Source organism: Sinocyclocheilus anshuiensis, unplaced genomic scaffold (assembly GCF_001515605.1).
Source record: "Sinocyclocheilus anshuiensis isolate Anshui unplaced genomic scaffold, SAMN03320099.WGS_v1.1 scaffold33, whole genome shotgun sequence".
Classification (NCBI taxonomy): Eukaryota; Metazoa; Chordata; class Actinopteri; order Cypriniformes; family Cyprinidae; genus Sinocyclocheilus; species Sinocyclocheilus anshuiensis.
This window is the reverse complement of record NW_015536458.1, coordinates 316,641-335,843: the sequence shown is the minus strand read 5'-3', so window position 1 is coordinate 335,843 and position 19,203 is coordinate 316,641. Positions and strand designations below refer to the sequence as shown.

At 42.2% G+C, this 19,203-nt stretch overlaps 1 protein-coding gene and 1 long non-coding RNA gene across 2 annotated transcripts in view; both read right to left on the bottom strand.

Annotated features, from left to right (window-relative positions):
* LOC107653098 (adhesion G protein-coupled receptor B2) overlaps nt 1–19,203 on the bottom strand; it is a 330,526-nt gene that overhangs the window by 4,951 nt on the left and 306,372 nt on the right. The window contains 2 exon segments of the mRNA XM_016476310.1: nt 7,370–7,483; nt 10,201–10,236. Coding sequence (XP_016331796.1) covers nt 7,370–7,483; nt 10,201–10,236 — 150 coding nt within the window.
* LOC107688638 (uncharacterized) lies at nt 751–5,711 on the bottom strand. The gene is made up of 2 exons (XR_001634535.1): nt 4,327–5,711; nt 751–808 (listed from the first exon to the last, which is right to left on the bottom strand). It is a non-coding gene; the product is annotated as an uncharacterized LOC107688638 (long non-coding RNA).

The following is a 19,203-nucleotide window of genomic DNA, read 5'->3' as shown; positions in this document are numbered from 1 at the left end:
GGTGCCCAACCCTGCTCCTGGCGATCGACTGTCCTGCAAAGTTTAGCTCCAACTCTAATCAAACACACCTGCCTTTAATTTTTAAGTGATCCTGAAGACCTTAATTAGTTGCTTCAGGTGTGTTTGATTAGGGTGGGAGCTGAACTTTGCAGGACAGTCGATCGCCAGGAGCAGGGTTGGGCACCCCTGCCCTAGACCATTGATGAGGTATATGAAAATGATAGTATTATTTGAATCACTACTTTGATTTTCCTCATCTCTTCCTTCATAACATTTAGTCATCAATTCCATCTAGCATTTTTCAATCTTTTTGCCCACCAAAGTCTGTTTTTTTTTTTTTTTACCCAAGAAAGATTCACCAATTTACGTTTTTACAGAGTTAACAACTGTTTCTCCCCTTCTACACAAAGACACTTTGGGGATTCGAGAACTAGTAATACGTGTGAGCTGACAGAAAGGAAGGTACAGCAACACAGCAGTGACCACAACCTACAGTCTGTGTCCACCACACAAATGAGAAAGCACAGGTCAGAGAAGAAGTCGGTTGTTGCACAATGAAGCAAAGGAAAGATGTGAAAGGAGCAGTGTCTACAGCAGCAGGGCAGTGGGGGAGAGCAAGTTTTGTTGCTGTGGGAGTTCTGTACTGGCCTAGAAGTTTCTATGGAGACTATAGGGTGGAAAGGACAAAAAAAACACTCTATGACTCTATGGCTCACACACACGCTGCTCTCTGGATGAGATTTTTTTTTCTGTTACCTTTTTTCTGTTTGTCGCCCTTGGGTCTGCTGACTGTCTGGCTACAGTCAAACTATGACAAAAAACATGTAGTTTCAAACCAAGGAAAGACAAAGACAGGTAGCAGTGCATTATGACAAAAAAAATGCATCAATACAGAAAATAATAAGCAATATATAAAGAAAGAAAAAAAATAGTGGATCAAGTAAAACAATGTGGGTATGAAACACAGAACAAGAAGCAGGATAGAATGACAAGGCCTTTGTCAGAGATGAATTCACTAAATAATCTTAGTTTTGCCAATTTGGTAGCAGTAATTAATTAAAATTTAAATACTGGAGAAGAGCATTATAACTTGCTATTTATATAATTTTAGCATTCTAACGCCTAAACACTAAAGCCAATTGAGGTGTCTGGATTGGAGTGATACAACTATATAGTCCAGGTAAAATATGCACAATATGACACTGAAAACCTTTCAAAAGACACAATAGTGTCATGCAAATTGTGTTGAACACCACATTTTTTAGGCATGTTTGCATTAAATGTTAAATGTAATTAGCATAATTTCTTTAGTGTACATTTGCTGAAACAACAATAGCAGCATTGTGCAAATAAATGATGCAATCTTAATGAATTCTCCCCTGTAGATTTATACATTACAGGACAAAAGAGATATCAGTGAGCTTTGGGGTCTCCAAACCAGAATAAAAGGCCAGAATTATGGGATAATGTACAGATTAGGCTGTTTGTTTCAGTGGTATATGTATCCTAACTTCTATACTGTATTAAATATAATCAGATAACCACAATAAATGTTGATGTATACGGTCACCTTCATTGCATACATGATCTCTGAGTTCCCTCCATTATAAAGTCATACATTATGTATAAAGGATAATGCGCTAAAAGCCTTATCTGGTCTCTCTGCCATGACAGCCATTGCTGAGTTATACTGCATTATGTCAGCTCTGCTAATAGTCTGTAATCTATTCTACTCAGTTCAATGTTAGAAAAAAAAACTACAAAAGGGCAAAATAGACACAAAACTGTCACAGAAATTAATATTATCCCTTCTATACCATGATCCAGATATGAGCTGAGCTACAATACAGCAGGAACACAGTCCTACATGGCGAAATCTGCAGACATGACATATCTCACTAATTACGTCTTAATTGGCACAGACTGCAAATTAGCATTTGGATGTGTGTGTATGAGTGTGTAAGAGTCCCATCCCAGCTTTAAGCCCCTTCATTAAGCTATTTGATGGTGCATCTGCTTCAAGTTCAGTCAACACAATACTCCGTAAAGAAAATATCATTTCAGAGCTAATTCTGTGTGGACAAAAGGCAAATATAAGATGGCAAAAAATCAGTTATTCATTTAATACCCGAGAGGGATGAAGCTCTAGTAAATGAGGAAACTATTATGAGAGAAAATCGACATGGGTGAAAACATACATATGCTACTCGTCCTCAAAGTAGCAAATTGCCTCAAACACCTGAACTTCACAGTTGGGCTCAGATACCAATAATTCAACTCACCTGCAGGGAAACAGTTTCAGTGAGGCATAACCAAACATGCTAAGAATAGCTAAACACTCACAGATGCGCACTAATGTGTACTTATAATCACACACACACACACACACATTGCAAGAGTATTGATAAACGTTCAGAGCATAACCTTTAAAGCACGACAATTACAATATTAGATTCATGAAACCACTGTACTACTGATACTATATATTATCAGTGCTATAGGGTTTTGAAAGTTTTAATAAGCCATTTGTACTAGAAAGCAGTTTGAATAGTACTATTTGATAGGGCTCACAAAATGTAACAATGCCAGATTGAACTTTCTAATTGCAGATGAAGGTCTTTAACACCTAGACATATTTTAAGTAGGTGACTTGACTTAAGTAGGATAAATATTTTAGCTGCAAATATATTTTTATAAAAAAAAAAAAGCCAGCAATGTTTTCCAGATTTCAGATGAGTTAGCCATAATGTATTTGACCAGAAGACTTTAGGATATTCTGGTCTCTGCTCTATACATTTATTTCTGTTTAAAAAACTGTGGTTGAATTATTTGAGGGGAAAAAAAATCCCTAATGTACAGAACTCATTACAAAAGATTAAGGGGAAAAACAACTTTTTCCATACAATATTTAAATTGTGGCTCATGTTTTTATTTACAAAAACAATTTTATTTTTTATTTTAATAATTTACTGTAAAAGTTCATGCATTTCCTTGATGAGTATTATATAGAATTCAATTGTAATTTATATGGCAATTTATGCTTTTTATTTAAAAAATAATAAATCACAAATTTTACCCTCAACATTTCTTTTAACCAGCTGCATTGTCCTTTATAAGAAAAATGCATAGAAATGTAACAACTACATGATTTAAAGCATCAGTCATGTCCATAGAATACATTATGCCGGTTACGTGCCTAAGTTAAGTTTAGGGGATTGTTCAAATCTTACATTATTGTTAACTCCGTGCATGTATTTATGATGTTTACTCTTTCATAAAACACTCAGTGGGTGTAAGAGCAGAAGTTTTCAGCTAATACATATTTCAAGAGCCAGACTGTTGCCTTCCTCTGCTCTCAAGTTCCCCGCTGTGTTCATTTGTAGGATCCCCATTAGCATGAATAGATTGAACACAGGGTACTAGTCCTTCATCCATTTGGGACCATATGGGGTGCCTCCGCTACAGCTATCAGCCCAGCCAGCATCTTCACTTAGAGGTTAACTGCCCTTCAAACTGCATCAAGCTCCATTCGCACTAACACAAGCAATTTAACGGACTGCAAGTGAAAAAAAAGAACAAGATGAAGCGAACCCTTGTACGAACGAAAGATTGAAGTCAGTGCATGTAGGAGGGAAATAGAGAGAGAAAGACGATTAGAAGAAATGGACAGTGTCTGGAAGGGGCCATTTGGATGTGTTAAGAGACCCCACTAAGCTCACTTTCCTCACCAGCTGTTAGAATGATCCAATGGGATAAAAGGAAAGTCTACAATAAGTCAGGAGGCGAAAAATGGCTTAGATTTTTCCCAAATGTGCACTCATCTCTTTAACAGCCCACACACGTTTCTGACCAAATTAATTTCTAATATCATAAGTATTACCTTTCTAGAACAGTATGTGCTTACTTACCGTATACCAAACAGGTTGTTCTCACTTTAATGCGGATTTGTGGCCACATTACGTTTTATGTGTTTATGATGTTTTAAAACTAATTTTAATAAATTGAAAGTTTTTGTGGTTTATAAGAATTTATATGTACAGTTTGGTTTAAAAAAAAAATTAAAGAGTTTAAAATAGCACCAGCACAAGCACAATGACAGCACAAGGCTGTGAGATTTACAACAGTACATCACAACACTGAATGGATTATTCCACGCTGAGTTAACGGAAACAAAAAATCAACCTAACGTGAACAAACACCCAACATTTAGTCCTCTACACCACTTAACTCTACAGGTGAGGGTTTACACTGCACCAATGAGAGCCTCTATAAATCAGGGCCCTACCACACGGGGCTGGGAATACAGGGTTTGGTTGACATGCTTACATTGGCTCTCTTTGTAAACGTAGCTCATTTTCCGTGTTAAAGGCTCAGATTGTCGTGGTGGAGGTGGAGGAGGAACCTGTGAAGTCGGCCGGATTGTTAGAAGGGTTTAATGACCACTGGCATGGCACTTTTAGCACAGATTTGCTGTTATAACGTGATACTTTCTGAGGTAGATGTGGTTTTATGAGGTAGACTGGTCTTTAGAGAAAGTAATGTAGGATCCAAACAAACTGTAAAAGTGCACCTGTGAAAGGTAACTGTGTAAAGTGCACTTGTCTTTTAGATTATAGTTATGTTGATACATATTTGAAAACCACATCTTTATGTGATCACATTCAGTGGAAAATCACTCTCACACCAGTCCTGACCTAAAGAAGAAATCCAAATAATTGATTGTCTTAGCTACTGGGTTATTATAATAATTATGAATGTGAAATTTCATTTTTTTTTCAAACTCTCCTGCCCATTATCGCTGTAATTATAGCATTGTCAATATAATCAAACCTGTGGAATGAAATCAAAATAATTATTCTACAGTTGCTGTCCCGCTGGGATTTGAAAGACAAATGCTAAAAGCATAATGACTCATCAATACTGTCAGCATTTGAAAAGCAATTAGAAAGAGATTGATTATCTGTAATATAAGAACATGAACCTCTAATGCTTGTCTGAAGTTATCCAGTAGTGGTGTGTCCAGACCTTTTTGACTGGGGTGGCCCATGTACAGACTCATTGTCAAGAAACATAATACATCTTCACTGATAACTTAAGAGATGGCCAATCACAGTTTAGAATTTTGGGGTGACCAATCAAATCACTCAGGTGGCCAGGGCCACCACAGGGCAAACCTCTGGTGAAAAGTAATGCAGCACAAGGATCTAATGGGCTGAAATAGGCTGTAATTGAGGCTGCAGACAGCATGATCCAAATGAAAAGTGAGTGAGCATGTGGCAAAGGCCACCAAAGTATACACTTGTCACAAATTGCGGGCAGGTAATTTTCCGCAGGGTATTTGTTTTTAAATCTTAATGACAAAAGCCTCTGGACACTGGCATATGGATGTTTGCAATATTCCTTCCACTAATAGAACATTAAAGATTCAGCAGTCTAGCTAATGCAAAGATGAACAGTCAGCTATTTCCAGGGAAAGCAGATAGGAGAGCAGGCAGGTGTACTTTGAGAAGCTTAATGGAAGGAGACTGAATATGATCCAACTATTACTACTGTACTAATTAGCTTACAAAACACAAGGCTTGGAGAAATGGGAAGCAATGCATGCACTGATAAAGATGAGTTTTTCCAAACACCAGGTGGATTTCAAATTTTTTTTTTTAATCCAAGTACCAAAATACAAACTGTTCACTCCCCATCATTTTTTTTTTTTTACTTTTAAAGAGATGTCACCCAAAAATGAAAATTCTGTTATCATTTATTCACCCTCACGTCATTCCAAGCATGCATGCTTTTCTTTCTTCTGTGAAACATAAAATATATTTCAAAAAATGTTTTGTCCTTATATTAAAAGTCAGAAAAAGTCATACAGGTTTAAAACAACATGAGAGTGAATAAATTGTGATAGAAAATATGTATTTATTTTTCATTTATAAGCTAGCATATGCATTTGCATCATATTTAATATTAAAACGTTTATGAATTTTAATCACAGCTATTTTAAAGCTAAAGTTAAAAGGAGTTAAAGACTCATTAATACACCATTAAAACAATACGTTTTCTGCAGTAACAAATTATTTATGTAACTATTATTAGTAATTCAAGTAATCAATTTAGTGCTCCAGTTACTATTGCTTTAAAACTCCTGCAGCATGTGAGCATGGTAATACATTAGCGACGTTGTGACGCAATTATGCAGGACTTTTAGAAAACACGGGACAAGATTATTTCACTTAAAGTGGAGCTTATAGGGTGGTGTACGATTTGAGCGTATCAGGGATGGGTATCAGTGTGGGGTCGCAGGTTAAAGGGGTCTTACCTTGAAGGAGGACATGGCAGGGTCCCTGTTATACCTGTCTATGGTGTGGAACTTGGTGGAGTGGTTGAGTTCATGGTAGAGCTCTGAGTGTCTTTTGCGAGTGTGCATCACTTTCTGTAAGGAAGGGGAAAAAACAAACAAAAAACAAAAAGAAACAAAAGCAAAAATAAGAAAGGGCAGGCCAGGGAGGAGCTGGGTCAACGGCTACCGGTGTTAAACCGCAAAACTAGGATGACTATGAACACTCAACCTCTCGAAGGGTGGTGCTCTGATTGAGTAGTAAACGGATTGGTTCTGATAGGTATTAAACAATGTTAAAGCTCTCTGGTCAGTGTCATTTCTTACTGACAGACACTTCCACCAATTCCCAGACTTAACTGGAGGTGGTTGGAAGATGGCTGGGCTGTTTTGTAGTCACAGCTGGTGGTCATGCAGAGCTGACATGGAGCTCCAACCTGCGAATGTAAGCATCCATGTACTAGGGTTGATTTCTGATAAATAATGGAATTTTGAGTTTTATTTGGGTTTCTATAAATGGTTATATAACAATTCATTTATTTTAGGGCTACCAAAGTTAAATATATAAATTTATAAAACTTATAAATTTTATGGCATTTAATTTAGAACATTCACCCATTTAACTTCATTCTGCTGTGTGAATTCCAAAAACTTGCTGAAATATGAGTGCCGGAACACAAACACACAAAAATCCAGCCTGACCAGCAAACAAGTGCCACAAACGCCAAACCAGCAAACAGATCATTTTAACCAGGCTGGGAGACTGACATACGTTTTCTGCAGTAACAAATTATTTATGTAACTATTATTAGTAATTCAAGTAATCAATTTAGTGCTCCAGTTACTATTGCTTTAAAACTCCTGCAGCATGTGAGCATGGTAATACATTAGCGACGTTGTGACGCAATTATGCAGGACTTTTAGAAAACACGGGACAAGATTATTTCACTTAAAGTGGAGCTTATAGGGTGGTGTACGATTTGAGCGTATCAGGGATGGGTATCAGTGTGGGGTCGCAGGTTAAAGGGGTCTTACCTTGAAGGAGGACATGGCAGGGTCCCTGTTATACCTGTCTATGGTGTGGAACTTGGTGGAGTGGTTGAGTTCATGGTAGAGCTCTGAGTGTCTTTTGCGAGTGTGCATCACTTTCTGTAAGGAAGGGGGAAAACAAACAAACAAAAAACAAAAAGAAACAAAAGCAAAAATAAGAAAGGGCAGGCCAGGGAGGAGCTGGGTCAACGGCTACCGGTGTTAAACCGCAAAACTAGGATGACTATGAACACTCAACCTCTCGAAGGGTGGTGCTCTGATTGAGTAGTAAACGGATTGGTTCTGATAGGTATTAAACAATGTTAAAGCTCTCTGGTCAGTGTCATTTCTTACTGACAGACACTTCCACCAATTCCCAGACTTAACTGGAGGTGGTTGGAAGATGGCTGGGCTGTTTTGTAGTCACAGCTGGTGGTCATGCAGAGCTGACATGGAGCTCCAACCTGCGAATGTAAGCATCCATGTACTAGGGTTGATTTCTGATAAATAATGGAATTTTGAGTTTTATTTGGGTTTCTATAAATGGTTATATAACAATTCATTTATTTTAGGGCTACCAAAGTTAAATATATAAATTTATAAAACTTATAAATTTTATGGCATTTAATTTAGAACATTCACCCATTTAACTTCATTCTGCTGTGTGAATTCCAAAAACTTGCTGAAATATGAGTGCCGGAACACAAACACACAAAAATCCAGCCTGACCAGCAAACAAGTGCCACAAACGCCAAACCAGCAAACAGATCATTTTAACCAGGCTGGGAGACTGACTGCCTGCTTTTTTTTTTTTTTCCGCACCAGAGCAATACACATTTTAGTCAAATATTATTTTGTTTTTGTTTTGAAGAGGAATTTAATGCATTAAAACTAAATGCACTACATATTATTATGTATTTATACATATGTTTCAGCGAATTAACTTTTCGAAATAGATCCTTGTAGCAACAAAAATGATTATCTCAATCATGAAACATTATTTTAGTCCACTGTCAACCTCAAATTTGCTTATTTTGCAGGAGGGAGATCATCTCATGCAGCACTGACTGAGATGGAAAAGGTTATGAATCTCTAAAAGCATCTGAATGCGTTAGTAACAAGACATACCTCTGTTTGAGAAGAAGCCTCCATACTGGAGAGCAAATATCCAGTCATAATTTAACTTAAGCTTTCAAACATAATTGAAGAACAGCTGGTTTAAAAGCACACAAGTGTGTTCTGAAGAAAATGGATTGGCATGTTTTAGACTGGAGATTTGCTGGATCCTGCCAGTTGATCATTCCATGGAGGTGCCCTCCAGGCTGCCTCAGTCATACACGTGCAGTCTCTACTCGTCTCATTATGCCATCTTTCTCTTTCATACACAATAATGCCACTCACTCAGCACTTACAGAGCTCTACACTGGTTCAGTGTTTCTGCAGCCTTGATCCTTCCGTATTCAGAAGCACATCCTGCTTGTATGGAGTCATTACACAGCACACTTTGTGATGACATATCAAAGATGTCATTGAAATTGGGTGACCAATTTGTGAAATGCTAAATGCAGAACGTTTTCTGAATTCACTGAGCATAGCTATCGCTACGCAATATTTAAACTGTATTTGAACTGCAGGAGTGCTGTAAATTATAATTATTCATCAACTTCACATCTATGAACTGCCAAGACTGTTTAAAGTCATTTTAAATCTACTGTCAAACTAATGATGTCCATGAAACACCATGTAAATGTTAATCATAAGGTAATTTTAAACAAGATTGACAAATTATCATTCTGTTCAAAAGTTTACACCCCTAACTCTTAATGCAGTATGATGCCTTCTTGAGCATCAGTGAATGTTTTCACCTTTTGTAATACAGTAGTTGTGTATTACTCCATCAACTGTCCTTGGTGTGAACAGATGGATCTCAAACCCATACATTCATTGTTGGAAAGGGTTCAAATATGCAGAAAATGCTACAAAACCAAAGAATTTGCAGAACCAGGAGGATTTTTCAACAGAACAGTGGGTGGTTTAACTGTTTAGGACAGGGGTGTCCAATCCTGCTCCTGGAGAACAACTATCCTGCAGAGTTTAGCTCCAACCCCAAATAAACACTCCTGAACCAGCTAATCAATGTCTCACTAGACATACTAGAACAGGGGTGCCCAAACTCAGTCTTGGAGGGCTTTCAGGCAGGTGTGTTGAGGCAAGTTTGAGCTAAACTCTGCAGGACAGTGGCGCTCCAGAGCTGAGTTTGGACACCCTTGGTTTAGGACAAACCAGTGACTCAACTGTTGATCATCTAGGTAACAACTCAGTAGTAAGGGTGTAAATGTTTGAAATTAATTTGTATAAATATAATATCAGTTATTATGTCTTGTGTATTATATGTAAACATCTGTTATGTAAAACACCATTTTTATGATCCCTTGTATTTTGTTAAAATTATTAACTTATTTCATATTCCACTAGGGGGATGTAAACATATGAGCAGAACTATATGTACATACACACTCTATTGAGTTAATATATACTTTATATTAAACATCACACATGTATATTTTAATTTTATCATATATATTTCAAAGTGTGATATGTAGTCACCCTATTTTGAAACAATGCCAAAAAAAAACCCTAAGAAATCAAGGTATGTGAAACACTGAGCAGTTCGGCCATGGATAGGACTGTTGCTAATACTAAATGCATGATGGGGGAAACAAGCACCAGAGTGGCAACTATCATTGGCTCCTGTATGAGTCCATTGAAGAATCTCTAGAAAATGTTGGACAGAAGCACAAACACCAGTCTAAGGACAGATGGGGATGGGGTCTTACCTCAAAGTCCAGCTCAGAGTACCGTACTCTTTTTCTCTGGGGGAAGGGGGAGAGAAGACACCATCAATTACAACTGCACATCTTTCAGCACATGAGTAAACTGGCGCCCATGACGCATTTGTCTCATGCAGGTGCAGTGAGCATTTAATTCCCCTCAGCTGACTGAACTGTGGGTTTCCAGTGGGTGTTTTTTATGTTTGGCTTTAAACTGAACTTCACTATAAAAACAAGGAAAGGTGTATTTGACTTCAACAACAAGTGGACGTATGGCAGGCATCTTACAGCATTACAGAAGTGCGTAAATAAAAATGTCCATGAAAAAAAAAGTCATAAAGAAAGAATTTTTGGAGACGTGTACTTGTCATGTTCTAAAATTTGTTACATCTAATATATCTAAATACATAATTTTAGGCTATTTAACTTTGGGCCACTGAAAATGTCAAACAGGCCGCATTAGGCCACTGGTTGGATAGGCTTTGGATAGGAATTTCCTCCATAAAAAAGCATACGTGATGATTATATTAACCTTTGATTTAAATAAACAAATAAATATAAGTAAATAAATGTGTCTGCATATAATGTAAACAGCAGAAGCTGTTGTATGTTTAGAAAATGGCATAATATTTCATAAATGTCTCAGTCTGTAAACATCTCTAATCTTCTGTAAACACCAAAAACCACTTGCTCAGTAGAAACTTGCTTAGTTCTAACAAATGTTGTTTGTAGCTCTGCATGCTGCACTTTGCATAGTAATGTACATGGTCTAAATTTAACTTAATGCCCCACTTGGTGAGTCAGTTGAGAAAACCAACCCGCAATAAATATTTCTTATAGGCCCAGGAAATTGTACTTTCATTACTTTTTTATTAAAGAACTTCACAGATTTTCAAGCAGTTTTATATTGTTACAATGTCTGTAGTGTACGTAAACGCAAAATGTGTCACCATGTTACCTGCAACTAGTTTATTTTCTCCATTAAATTGAAACAGTACAAAGCTGATTGAAAATCGCAAATGTATCCTTTAAGAATATATATATATATACTGTATGTCTTTGGAAAATGGGATTACTTGGCTACCTTTTCCAAGCACACTAATGACCGAACAGCGTAGGTCATTATGTCACTCATAGCAACATACAGGATGAGCCAATCTGTGTCTCTCAGTGACATGACAACTGTCACAAGAATGTGAAGACCTACTGTGGTGAGGATTTTTTCCCTCATATTTCCTCATATTTTAATGGATTAAAATATAGGACACATGTAATATTGCCACATGGAGTTCTGTAGAAAAATATAAAAACTTATAATCTAATATATGAATTATGTAATATATAAACTTTACATATATATAAAGTCTGAGGACATTTGAATTATGACAAAAGTTTTCATTAGTAGACTATTTACATTTAAAATTGAATGGCTCACAAATCGGCATCATTCTTAAACCAAGCCGGCCTATATGTTTCACGGCAAAGGCATTTGACACTTTTGAGTATTAATTTTGGACTCTGGTACTGTAGCTTTGTATTGTATTTAGTGTCCCTCAAGTGTCATATATGCACTTCCGTGCACCCTGTAAATCAATCTGAAAAGCAGAATATTTCCATTTATGTAATTGAGGCTTTAGATATCACATAAGTGATGCAAATACAGTTAACCAATAGTGTCTGTACACATTGTGTGGCAATTTGTCACAAGCTCAAACTCACAGAACACAAACCAGTCAATACCTGGGCCAATGCTACTATGCCACTCACAAAGGGAGGATGAGACTCAGTCACATTGTGTACCTTGTTTAAAGTGTGAGAAGTTAGTTGACAAAGTTACTTCAGGTGTCACTGGGTGAGTTAGGTGAGAGGAAGCCAAAGCACTACAGACCCCACCAGTGTTCAAGCCCAATAAAATATCAATACCTAGGTACTTTTCCCAGAGTGGTCCAACCTTACGACTTAAGTCAGTAAGTTCTTTAAAAGGAAAGTGAAGTTTAAAAACTGGCAAAATGCAGCCTTTCCAGCTTGATGATTGATGTGAAAGTAATATACAAAATGGTATAAACTCTGACAACCTGCAGCAGCATTTTAGGTGTAGAGGCACTTACGAGTAAGTGTGTGAGACAAGATAGAGATGGAGAATATATGAAAAACATTTAGTTTATTTTATAGGTGGTCAGCTGTCAAAGCATTAAATAACTTTTTTAAGTCAACATGAAATTAATATTTTGCTTCCATAATATGATTCATTTCAGAGTGAATGAGGTATTCAAGGATGAAAAAATTCAGGAAGAACATGACCAAACAAATAATTTTCTTCAATTAAGGGAAATACAAGAAGATCAATTAGCATTTGGTCCCAAACTAACTAGGCCTTATAAACAAAAGATTCATATATGGAAGATTTTTACTTGCCTTAATTATCCCTGCTCTGGTGTATTAGTAGTAGTAGTAGTAGTATATTGTATTTTATACATTTTTTGTGAAGAAAATATTTAAATATTTTGTTTGACCTCCTAAAATCAAGCTTAAGAACCTCCACTCTTTGACCATTTGCAGTTTCATACCTTATTTTGATTGATAAGGTGAGCTGGGGAAAAAAAAGTGTTTATTTTCATAGTAATAGTAAAGGGATTTTTTTTTTAATTCTTACATTTTGATGAAGAACTGTACTTTTTTAAAGAAAAAAAGGGCTTATACATTTTATGTTGACTTTACGTTTGACAACTGACTTTAGTTAGAAATTCATGCCCCAGCCCCAAGAACTATGTGTAGTAGACAGAGAGGGAAGGTTTTTTGTCCGTTAATGAAGGAGTGCAGGCTCTCTCAGGCACTTCCTCTGGCTGTTTCTCTCTCACCATCTGTTGTTTCTCCTTGTGGGGATGTAGTGTAATTATAGAGAGAAGAGCATCTGCACACACACGACACACACACCGATGCAGTCACTAAGTTGTGTAACATCATGTTGACAGGGGACTCTGGGTATAGAAAGCACACCTGAATGCATTCCTGTGACGGACTGATGAGAGAGTTGCTAGATGATCAGCATGTATGGTGTCTCAGGGACTACAGATGATGTGGTGTCATCCGGCCCCGAAATGAAAGGAGACATTACTAATAAGATAATTCAGCCTCGGTATTGCTCTCTTGTAACAACACCTTAAAAGTTTTCACCCTCATGTCATTCCAAACCTAACTCATGTTCTTCTGCTGAACACAAAAGACGATATTTTGGAAAGCAAATGGGGTCTAGTGTTGTTTTATACCCCACTGACTTAAAAAAAAAAAACCTTCAAACTATACTCTTTTGTGTTTCACAGAAGAAAGCCATACATGTTGGGAATGACATGTAAATGATGACAATTTTCAATTTTGAGAGAACGTACTCGGTTACTAACGTAACCTCGGTTCCCTGAGGTACAGAACGAGTACTACGTCTGTTTAAGATGCTTGGGGAAAACTCCTTTTTCTCCGATGACTGAAGCCTTTCAATAACGCAGTGTAACTGCACGGCCATTGGTTCGTGCAGTGAATAAAAAATGAACCAATGGCTCAGCAGCGGAGCATAATAGCATCAATTATCCATTTGGGAAGTCTCTGCTTCGTAACCGGACAACCCTTGGTGCGGCCACCGAAGCATACGAATAGCTGATCCGACCACCTGAACGGGGACATCGCCATAGGATCCTCAGGTTACTTCGACTGAAGCGACGACTGAGTCGTGCAGCTACATAGCATGGCAAAGTATGCAGTACTCGTTGCGTATCTCAGGGAGCCAAGGTTACGTTAGTAACCGAGTACGTTCCCTATCGATACTTCACTCGTACTGCTTCTGTTTAAGACGCTTGGGGAACCAGTACAATCCCACCGTGCTATACTAGAGGAACGACTAATACTTGAACTTGCCTTACGCACCCAAGGGGGCCCAGAGGGACCAAGTATTTTGCAGGGAAGCCCCGCAAAAGGCAGAAGGGCTAAACTCAGAGAGGTCGGCCCAGTCTTGTATCATCATCCCGAAATAATTCAGTACAGCTTCGGAACTCACTGAGGGCCAAGAGTGTACATGAAGGAGGCAAACGCCAAGCACTGGTTGTCATATGACAGAGTGCCCTGCTATGCAGAAAGGACCCGCGCCTGTAAGGCCGGGATGTCCAGACTATAGAATCTGGCAAATGTGGACGGCGAGGCCCAGCCGGCCACCGCACAAATTTCTGCAATGGACACACCGCTAGACCAAGCCCAGGAAGAGGCACCGCCTCTAGTTGAGTGGGATCTTACTCCCATGGGGCATTGAAGGCCCAAAGAAGAGTATGCTAGCATAATAGCGTTGATTATCCATTTGGAAAGTCTCTGCTTCGTAACCGGACAACCCTTGGTGCGGCAACCGAAGCATACGAACAGCTTATCCGACCGCCTGAATGGGGGGGAACGCTCAACATAGATTTTCAGTGCCCTGACTGGACAGAGTAAGTTCAACTCTTGGTCTTGCTCTGAAGGAGGAAGCGCAGATAGAGTTATTACCTGTGCTTTAAATGGAGTAGAGAGCACTTTAGGTACATAACCATGCCTTGGATTAAGGACGACCTTAGAGTCGTTGGGCCCGAATTCGAGGCAGGTGGGGTTCACTGATAGCGCATGCAGATCTCCCATATGCTTTACCGATGCTAATGCTAGAAGCAGAGCAGTCTTAAGCGTCAGGGGACGACGGTCAATGGACTGTAGCGGCTCAAAAGGAGGGCTCTTCAGAGCCATCAACACCGTGGGCAGATCCCATGTAGGGACAGTGATGGGGCGAGGTTGAGCCTTCTAGACCCCTTCAGAAAATGAACAACCAAGTTGTTCCTGCCCACCGATTGGCCAGCTATAGGAGCGTGAGAGGCTGCTACATAGACCTTGAGCGTGTGCAGAGCCCACAGCTCGGGCTGGGGGTGCCATATCGTTCCGTTCGCCTAAAAGAGGAGGTCCCGTCTCAGGGGAATGGGGCACGGGGCTGCCGAGAGCAGCCGGCACAGCTCTGCAAACCAGTACTGGTTCCTCCAGAGAGGGGCCACCAACAGCACCTTGCATCTCTGTTCCCTGACTCGCCTGATCACCAGTGGGATCAGAGCGATCGGGGGAAAAGTGTAAAGGAGGGGGTTGGGCCAGTTGTGGGCCAACGCGTCCCTGTCCTTCGAAAAGTAAGTTGGGCAATGAGAGTTGTCTTCTGAGGCGAAGAGGTCGACCTCTGCCCTGCCGAAGATCTCCCAGATTTTCTGAACCGTTTGAGAGTGGAGCGTCCACTCCTCCGAGGGGACGTTGCTCCGAGACTGCATGTCTGCTCCTTGATTCAGCCTGCCCGGTATATGCACTGCTCTCAGCGAGCGCAAGTTGAGCTGAGCCCATTCCAAGAGGCACTCCACTAGTGCGAAGTGGCGCTTCGAGGAGAGACCGCCCTGGCGATATATATAGGAAACTACCATCATGCTGTCCGAGAGGAATAAGATGTGGTGTCCCCTTAGATCTGGCAGAAAGGTTCGAAGGCCCAGACACACTGCCATCATTTCCAGGCAGTTGATGTGAAGTGGCCTTCCTCTTTCGACCAGTGGCCGAAAGCTGGCTTGCCATCGCACAGCGCTCCCCAACCCATGTTGGAGGCATCTGTCGAGACTACCTTCCTTCTGCAGACCATTCCCAGGGGCACGCCCCATTCCATCCAACGAGGATCTTTCCAAGGGGCCAGGGCTGGTACACAGGCCCGGTCTACCTTGACGCGAAGGCATCCCAGACGCCAGGTGCGGGATGGAACACGTGGTTTCAGCCAATACTGAAGGGGCCGCATGCGGAGCAGGCCCAACTATAGTACAGGAGACACCGAGGCCATGAGGCCTAGCATCCTCTGAAACACCTTGAGCGGGCGAGAGACTCCAACTCTGAATGAGGCCGCGAGCTGCTGAATGGCCAGCGCATGTTCTGGTGCGGCTACCGCCCTCATTTGGGCTGAGTCTAAAACTGTACCCAGGAACGATATCCGTTGGCTGGGGGACAGCGCGCTCTTGGCAAAATTTACCCTGAGTCCCAGGCATTCTAAGTGGCTGAGGAGGAGGGATCTGTGAGATAGCAGCTCGTCCTCCGACTGGGCCAGAATGAGCCAGTCTTCGAGGTAATTCAGAATGCGGATTCCTGTCTGTCTCAGCGGGGAAAGAGACCGACTTTGTAAAAGTGCGAGGAGCTAGGGACAGTCCAAAGGGAAGGAACGTGTATTGATAAAAGAGTCCCTCGAAGGCGAATCTCAAGAATCGTCTGTGACGGGGGGCTATCTGGATGTGAAAGTAAGCACCTTTCAGGTCCAGCGAAAAGAACCAGTGCCCTGGGCATACTTGCGAGAGGATCTGTTTCAATGTAATCATCCTGAGCGGCCGTCTCATGAGGGCGCGATTCAGACACCTGGGATCGAGAATGGGCCTTAGGCCGCCATCCTTCTTGGGGACGAGGAAGTAACGGCTGTAGAAGCCTGACTCGCTCTCGGCTGGGGGCCCCTGCCGAAGATCTTCCAGATTTTCTGAACCGTTTGAGGGTGGAGCGTCTACTCCTCCGAGGGGACGTTGGTCCGAGACAGCATGTCTGCTCCTTGGTTCAACCTGCCCGGTACATGCGCTGCTCTCAGCGAGCACAAGTTGAGCTGAGCCCATTCCAAGAGGCGCTCCACTAGTGCGAAGAGGCGCTTCGAGGAGAGCGGACTCATGCTGTCCGAGCGGACTAAGACGTGGTGTCCCCTTAGGTCTGGCAGAGAGGTTCGAAGGCCCAGACACACTGCCAGCATTTCCAGGCAGTTGATGTGAAGCCGGCCTTCCTCTTTCGACCAGTGGCCGAAAGCTGGCTTGCCATCGCACAGCGCTCCCCAACCCGTGTTGGAGGCATCTGTCGAGACTACCTTCCTTCTGCAGACCATTCCCAGGGGCACGCCCCATTCCATCCAACGAGGATCTTTCCAAGGGGCCAGGGCTGGTACACAGGCCCGGTCTACCTTGACGCGAAGGCATCCCAGACGCCAGGTGCGGGATGGAACACGTGGTTTCAGCCAATACTGAAGGGGCCGCATGCGGAGCAGGCCCAACTATAGTACAGGAGACACCGAGGCCATGAGGCCTAGCATCCTCTGAAACACCTTGAGCGGGCGAGAGACTCCAACTCTGAATGAGGCCGCGAGCTGCTGAATGGCCAGCGCATGTTCTGGTGCGGCTACCGCCCTCATTTGGGCTGAGTCTAAAACTGTACCCAGGAACGATATCCGTTGGCTGGGGGACAGCGCGCTCTTGGCAAAATTTACCCTGAGTCCCAGGCATTCTAAGTGGCTGAGGAGGAGGGATCTGTGAGATAGCAGCTCGTCCTCCGACTGGGCCAGAATGAGCCAGTCTTCGAGGTAATTCAGAATGCGGATTCCTGTCTGTCTCAGCGGGGAAAGAGACCGACTTTGTAAAAGTGCGAGGAGCTAGGGACAGTCCAAAGGGAAGGAACGTGTATTGATAAAAGAGTCCCTCGAAGGCGAATCTCAAGAATCGTCTGTGACGGGGGGCTATCTGGATGTGAAAGTAAGCGTCTTTCAGGTCCAGCGAAAAGAACCAGTCCCTTGGGCATACTTGCGAGAGGATCTGTTTCAATGTAATCATCCTGAACGGCCGTCTCATGAGGGCGCGATTCAGACACCTGGGATCGAGAATGGGCCTTAGGCCGCCATCCTTCTTGGGGACGAGGAAGTAACGGCTGTAGAAGCCTGACTCGCTCTCGGCTGGGGGAACCGTTTCTACGGCTCCTTTGCCAGCAAATTCATCACCTCGGCGCGCAGGATGTGTGCATCCTCGCTCTGAACTGAGGTGGAGACCACGCCGCTGAAACACGGGGGTCTTTGAGCGAATTGGAGTGTATAACCTCGTTTTATTATCCCCATGACCCAGCTTGACACTCAGGGGATGGCCTGCCTGGCTCGAGCGGTGGGCCGCCTAGGGGGGACCTGACGCTCGCAATGAGTGGAAGAGGAAATTTGCTCTCTTTTTTAAAATGTGTGTTTTATTTTTCCCGCTATAACAGCGGTTGGTTGTGTGGATGCGATTAGAATGGGCCCCATGTTCACAACAGTATTTTTGGTCACAAACACACTGCCATGGGCACCCGGAACTGAACGGGGTGCTTGGAGGCATAACAGAGGCGTTTTGGGGGGTGGTCCGGCTGCAGCGAGACTTGGCCCCCTCCACTTCCTGTCCCGCAGATCAGGATGACGCCTGAGGCGCAGGGTCCAACGCTATCTTGGATCGGGGGCCCTGGCGTTTAGGAAACTGGTGGCATCTGGCCGAGCGGGAGCACTGGTGAGGCTCGGGCTTAGGAGCCGTGGGAGCAATTGGTGGCGCGGGCTTCGCGGGGTGCTAAGTCGGCACATTTTTGGGGTGACTAGAAGCAGCCGTTGAACTAGAGCGCTTTGGCAGGAAGTGTCGCATTGCTTGGGACGACTTCTGTGCAGCAGTAAAGCGTTCAGCGAAGCCTTCAACTGCAGGTCCACACAGGCCAGTAGGGGAAACCGGGGAGTCGAGGAAGGGGACCTTATCCGCATCCTTGATCTCCGTCAGGTTTAGCCATAGATGGCACTCAAGCACCACTAGGCTGGCCATGGATCTGCCAATCGCCTGCGCTGTCATCTTGGTTGTGTGTAGAGCCAGGTCGGTCGCACTGCGCAGCTCCTTAAAAGCTGCGGGGTCTGGGCCGGACTCGTCCATGCAACGGAGGAGCTTGGCCTGGAAGACTTGTAAGACCGCCATAGAAGAAAGCGGGAGGGCGCGAGGGGCTGAGTCGCTCTCTGAAAAGAAAGCTTTCCGCGAGCGCATAGAGGTGAGACTCATATCCTCGCAATGAGAACATTACATCTCAATGAGTGCTGCTTCAGCGTGGACGGCACCCAAGCATGAAACACTGTAGCGTCTGGACCAATCAAAAACACAATTTTTCATTTGATTTAACAAATCAGTTATTCATTAGATTAAC